Raw genomic sequence first — 6,927 nt, 5'->3', positions numbered from 1 at the left:
AGGGCCTCGCAGACAGTTGTACTAATGCAACACTATAGACCCTATTAGAATTTTTTCTCTGTGTGGTCCTCTCTTCTCCCCCGTCCATGCACATCTGTAAAGTCACAGAGTCATAGAGTTCTAGGCCAGAAGGAACGACCAGATAATCCAGTCTGACCTGCTGTACTCCAACACCACCCGCACACCAAACCCAACAACTGAAATTAGAATAAAGTGTCTCAACCCTCAGGAAACTAGACAGTTCTGTGACATCAGCAGAAAATAGGAGAGACTGAGAGACACCAGCGCCCGAGGCCCCCACTTTGGAGGGGAAATGATTGAGATGCACACAGAAAATCCTTGCAAGTGGCCCACACCACACGCTGCAGGGGAAAGCAATTCCTCCCCCCGCAAGTTTCCAACCAATCTGACAGGGAGGGAAATTCCGTCCTGACCCCAACATGGTGATCATTAGACCCTGAGCATATGGGCATCCGAAAGAGAGAGAGACAGAGAATTGCTCAGTGCCATCTCATAGCCCTGGCACATCCACCCAATGTCTCAACTCAAGCCAGGGCTGGTCGATGCTTCAGAGATTAAAAAAAAAAAAAACCTCCCTAAATACACTAAGTCACGGGGAGTAATCCCTTCCTGACCCCTGCCAGTGGCCAGATGTAACCATGAACCATAAGCATTTAGTAACATAAGACATATGCTGCATGTTAGCCCCAGGGCTGCTGAGCCCTGCTCCCCACCATTACAAGCAACCCCGTCATACAGTCCCACTCAGATATGTCTCCAGCTCTCTCTTCAAACTAATTCAGTCATTTGCCCCCCACAATTCCTATTGGGATGCTGCTCCATAGCCTCACCCCACTGGTGGTTAGAAACCTCCCTGTAATTTCTAGCCAGTCTCTCCATCTCTCACACATCTGAATGTACTCTTGAGCCAGGCTAACACAGTCTGGCTCCTTGTCCCCCTCTAGTGGTTACACCACAAATGGTGGTTTATAAGACAATGGGCCCAGTCTCCAGCTGGTGGCAATGGATATACAGCTCCATTGGAGACAGTAGGTCAGATCCACCGATGCTGGGAATTGCTTTAGTGCAACCAAATTCAATGGAATTACATGGATGTGTTGAGGATCTAACCCAAATGTCTTCTCTTACCTACCCCATTCTTACTCCAATCTGAGTCCTTTAGTTCCAATGAAACCATTCCTGATTTATACACAAAAACAAGCAAGACAACTCCCATCATTGTGTTCAGTGGCCATGGAATGGATACAGGTGGCCAAGCAGTCTAACGGGTATTGTTTTAGCACAGATTAAAAGTATGATTCCTCTCATGCACACAGTTTCCACCCATTTAACTCCACTACTGGACCGTATTTTCAACTGGTGCAAATCACACCAGTGGCAGTAACATCAGCGGAGTTAGTCTGGATTTGCATTGATGCAACTGAAATAAGAGTAAGACTTTTTTGTGTCCAAGGTATGGGGTCATGAAAATAACCTACATTAATGAACAAATACTACATAAGCAAACTTAAATTAGAGAAAGGCAGAAAATTAATTCTTGGTGAATTATCTACACTCAGTCAGTCTCCTCAGGGCACCTTTCATCTCCTTGTTCCTCATGCTGTAGATAATTGGATTCAGGATTGGTGGCAATACAGAATAGAGAACACCCATCACAAGATCCAGAGCAGATGGGGAGCTGGAGGTGGGTTTCAGGTAGGCAAAGGCCCCAGTGCAAACAAATAAGGAGACCACAGTGAGGTGAGGAAGGCAGGTGGATAGGGCTCTATGCTGGCCCTGCTCAGAGGGGATTCTGAGCACTGATTTGAAGATCTGAACATACGACACAATGATAAAAACAAAGCAGCCTAAGACTAAACACACACTAAATGCAAGAACCCCAGCTTCACTGAGATATGAGTCAGAACAGGTGAGCTTGAGTAGCTGGGGGATCTCACAGAAGAACTGATCCACCATGTTACCTCCACAGAACGTCAACGCAAATGTGTTCCCGGTGTGTAGCACAGAGTAGAGAATCCCACTTATCCAGGCACCGGCTGCCATTTTGACACAAGCTCTGCTGTTCATCATTCTCTCATAGTGCAATGGTTGGCAGATGGCGACATATCGGTCATAAGCCATAACGGTGAGAAGGGAAAAATCCGCTCCCACTAAGAAGAGTAGGAAAAAGACTTGGGCAACGCATCCACCATAGGAAATGGATTTACTGTTAATGAGGGAATTGGCCATGGATTTGGGGACGGTGACAGAGATGGAGCCAAGGTCTAGGATGGACAGATTCATCAGGAAGAAGTACATGGGGGTGTGAAGGTGGTGGTCAAAGGCTATGGCCATAAAGATAAGAAGATTCTCCATCAGGGCTGCCAGGTAAATCACTAGAAACATCACACAGTGCAAAATCTGCAGTTCCCGAACTTCAGAAAATCCCAGGAGAAGGAACTCGGTCTTGGTGGTTTGGTTTGACATTTTCTTTCTCAGAACATTGTGTGATGTCTGCGGATGGAGGGAAAAGAGCAAGGGCCAGCATTAGATCAGTAAAATAACTCTCCTTTTTAAAAACCACCTTAATTTCCTTGAGTCAGACTCTTAGCTTGTGAAGACTGATGTAATATGGGAATGAGGATAGGGAAAACAGTCCCAGTGACTCCAGTGGAGTTACTCCTGATTTACAACAGGGTGATGGAGAGGAGAAATAGGAACAATTGCTTCTGAGGTATTTGTATACCTCTGTCACCCAAAGGTGGGCGAACTCTGGATAACATTGTATAAATGTCACTATCCTCAGATTACCAAGGGGAATTGGGGGTCAGATTCTGATGTCAGGTGCACTGGTGCAAATGTGGGGTAATTTCCCTGCATGCCATGGAATTACTGTTACTTTATACTGCTCTAAATGGAAGTAGCATTTTGTATGGAGGTGACCAAACCCTGTCACAATTACACAGTCAAATGGAGTCAGGAATACAGATTGTACCCCTGACACGCCATCCCCTGTTCTAACCGGGGTTTCATTCTCATTTCAAGAGACAGACATTTCGGTTCCCCTCCTGCTTCTCTATCCGCTCAACTAAACTCCCTTCCAGAGCTTGTAAGAGAACTCAGGAGTCCTGACTACCAGTTTGCCCACTGCTCTAACCCACTAAATACAAGCTAGGAGTGCTGGCTCTACTCATTGGACTCAACTTCCTCCCAGATCTGGGAACACAAGTGATGTGTCTCGACTCCCAGTCCCCTCCTCGAACCATTACATCAAACTGTATCTCAGCCTCTGTCCCAGGGATTCTCCACTGCCATCAGGAATGACTGCTGCAAGTGACAATGGAGAGTCATTGGGCCAGCGAACTGCGTAAGAATGATTCTCCTGCGTGGTATTTGGGGCACTCACCTGGGGCCAGAAGAGCCAATTCCATGTCCCTGCTTCAATGACTATTTAATTATTGATACAAAGTGTAACAGCTTCAACAGGAGAGACAGAGACAGTCTCATTTCAGAGCAACTCATAGTCAAACAACTCAGGCACTCTTCTGTGAAGTGTTGAATTCAAACCCCTTCTCATCATCAGTCAGAGGGAGGAACTGAACCTGAATCTGTCACAGGCCAGCAGAGTGCCCTAACCACTCAGCTTCAAGTTATGACGGGTGCCTGTCCCACACTCCTGGAAAGAGAAATAGAACCTCCAGTTCTGGCTCCTCTCCTCTCCAACCTGGACTGAATTTCCGCCCAGAGCCACACATAAAACTCAGGAGTTCTGGCTCCCAGTCCCTGCTACCTTCACCCACTACACCCCAAACCTTTCCCAGAGCTAGGGATAGAACCTAGGAGTCCTGGCTCTTAGTCCACACCACTCTAACCCACTAGACTCAATTGCCCTTGCAACAATTGAATAGACAGAAATAACCAAAAACACAGAGATAAAGAAAACACATGAGAACTCGATACAAACTGAGGAGGAGGGGAGAAATGTAACAGCAAACTAACAGCAAGACACAAGTAAGAAAAACCATAGATACTGAGAGTGAGAGAGAAGCACAGAACTAAGTCAAACTAAGAGGTAAATAGAGAAAAACAAACAAACAGAGAGAGAAGTACAAGTAGATAGACAGCAATAACAACAAGCTAACGTATACAGAGAGAAAAGTAACAACAAGCCGATAGTTTTTGTCACAATTTTTGGACAACTTTAATGTAAACTCCTAAATCCATTCTAAAAAAAATAAATATGTGCATCAATTTGATTAATCACCCCATTCTCCACAGAAGGAAACTGTGGCACAGATATTCTGCCCTGTTTTTCCTAAGGTAACTGCTTTGTTCTGTCTCAGTTTCTCATGTCCAAATTGAGCTAATAGTGAAACTCTGAAAAAAATATCTGTCACTTACAATTTCATCCTGAAAGTGACACTTTGTAACTCCCAAATATATTTCATTGTAACAGCAAATGTGTGGTGCCGGTCAATGTAGAATCATCCCAGAGCGAGATGTCTTTTCTCTTCCAGTACAGACTGCAATTGGCTACCCCTCTCTCTCTCTCTAGCCCCTACACACACCTGTATCAAACAATCTCTCTATTTAATGCCCCTATCACTGTACTATGAGAGGCCATTCCCCCCTCACCGTGAGGCTGAGCTGCTGGAAATACCCTGAGACCTGTGCTGTCTGCGGATGAGCTGTGTGTCAAAAACGCAGGTGATGCGGGAAGGTGATTTATCCAGGTTCGTTTTCTAAGGGCTTGTGGGACTCACTCCCTGGAGCCCTCAACTTCCCAGCTGCAACAGTTCATTTCTCTTGCCCTCTACTTCCCTGAAGAGTTTCCAGAAACTAAAATAATCCCAATTACAATGAGGCAGCAGGGTCTAGAGGAAAGATTGTGAGGCAAACACTAGGGGTATACAGGACTGTACTCCAGACGTCTAGTATCAATTCCTAGCCCTGCTTCTGACCTGCTGTGTTATATAGGGGAAAGTCATTCCCTTTTCCCTCCCACTCTTTGCCTGTCTTTTCTACTGTAAGCTCCTTGGAGTGGAGACTGTGTCATACCTAATATAATGGGCCTCTCATATCAGGTTCAACTATCAGACAATTAATTAATTAATTATTAAAAAGCTATGGTCCAAGGTGTCCTGAGATCTGATCCCAACTATTCCTCTGGTTTTTTTCAGTCACTTCACCTCTCCATTCCTCAGTTTGTCATCCGTCCAATGGGGTTAATCGTTACTACTTGGAGAATAATTCATAATGAGTGGAGATGCTCAAAATATCTTCCTGTCAAAACAGCTTTTTGAAGAAAAATTGCTTGCCATTGAAAATGATTTTAGTGTGGAAAAAATTCATTTTGGACTCAACTTTTTATGTTTTTTTATTTTTCAGGGGTGAATTATTCATGTTTTTAGTTTTAGTTTTATGAAAACCTGAAGATGGATAACATGTTTGTATATTTTTTCAGATTTATGGGGAAAAGTTTTCAATATCAGAAATCTTTTCCCAAAACTAGAAAATATTTACCATAAAGTGGCATTATTACTAGAGAAAGTTATTGGAAACTAAACACTTTTCAGTCTCCAATTATAGTCTATGCATTGTTTCACATATAATGCCATTCCCCATCACCAGCACAACCTATTCAGACATTCATATATATTTTGTACCATGGTATTACAGTGTCCTATTGATTGTCATCATTCCACCCAGTTTGTCTCCTATTACATCAATATCCTTATTTAATACCAGGCTTCTCCGCATCTGTTGACTTTCACTCAGCTCTTAGTTTTAAAGGCATCATCAGAATGGTGGAGAAGATGCCGATATGAGAATCAAAGCAAAGTGCATCATTAGCACTAAGGTGCCAGCTATGACAATATTAACCTCATTAAAGGAGGCATCTAAGCCCGCCAGCTCAAACACGGCTGGCCTTTCACAGAAAAAAGGGCTAATTTTATTAGACACTCAGAATAACAGACTGAATATAAAAGCTGTCTGGCCCAGAGAAACCATGTTCCCACTGATCCATGAGCCAGCCAAGAACACAATACAAGTCCTCCTGCTCATAAGGACCAAATAGTGCAGAGGGACACATATAGTGATGTGTTGGTGATAGAGTCAGAGGGGTAGCCATATTACTACCTATGGTGGGATGGTCATAGGTCATGACAGTCAACAGGAAACATGCCTTGTCTGGAAACAAGAGGAAGAAATATATCCATGCAGCACAGCTGGGGATGGAGATGGTTTTCTCCTCCAAGAGGAGATCCACCAACATCTTTGACAGAGTGACAGAAGTGTAGCAGAATTCTAGGAAGGAAAAGCTTCATCAGAAAAAAATACACTGGGGTGCCCATTTCCTGATCAGCCAACATAGTAGAGTTTCCCATCAATGTGAGTGCATATGTCACTAAAAAACACTACAAAGAATAAAACCCGCAGCTCCCAGAGGTCAGAAAACCCCTGGAAAATGAAGTCCAAACCTTAGTCTGGTTTGCTTCATTCATTCCTTCGTGTAATTCATCTCTATAGAAAACAGACATTTGCTTATCAGCTAAGCAAAATTACTCAGGGCCAGATCCCCAGCAGATATAAATTGGCATAGCTGGAGCCAGTGGGCCAGATCCCCAACTGAGATATAGCAGTGTAGCTCCACTAGAGTCAAGGGGGCCAGGTTCCCAGCTAGTGTAAATTGATGAGGCTATACTGAAGTCAATGAAGGCAGGTTCCCAGCTGGTGTAAATCAGTGTAGCTCCACAGAAGTCAATGGGCCAGATCCCCAGCTGGTGTAAATTGGTACAGATGCATCTAAGACAATAAGCAAGATCCCCAGAGGGTGTAAGTTGTTATAACTCCATTGACTCCAGTTGAGCTCTACCAGTCTCCACCAGCTGAGGAACTATTTCCCTGTAACACACTGGCTAAGTG

The 6,927-nt window shown here is 44.1% G+C and overlaps 1 protein-coding gene across 1 annotated transcript; it reads right to left on the bottom strand.

Annotated features, from left to right (window-relative positions):
• Nucleotides 1-1,566: 1,566 nt before the first annotated feature.
• LOC116816283 (olfactory receptor 14A16-like) lies at nucleotides 1,567-2,487 on the bottom strand. Its single transcript, XM_032765377.2, has one exon. It carries the CDS (start codon nucleotides 2,485-2,487, stop codon nucleotides 1,567-1,569), a length of 921 nt encoding a protein of 306 aa, XP_032621268.1.
• Between the last annotated feature and the right edge of the window lie 4,440 nt (nucleotides 2,488-6,927).

The sequence above is a fragment of the Chelonoidis abingdonii genome, unplaced genomic scaffold (assembly GCF_003597395.2).
Source record: "Chelonoidis abingdonii isolate Lonesome George unplaced genomic scaffold, CheloAbing_2.0 scaffold2482, whole genome shotgun sequence".
In the NCBI taxonomy this organism is placed as follows: domain Eukaryota; kingdom Metazoa; phylum Chordata; order Testudines; family Testudinidae; genus Chelonoidis; species Chelonoidis abingdonii.
This window is presented reverse-complemented; position numbering and strand designations above follow the sequence as displayed.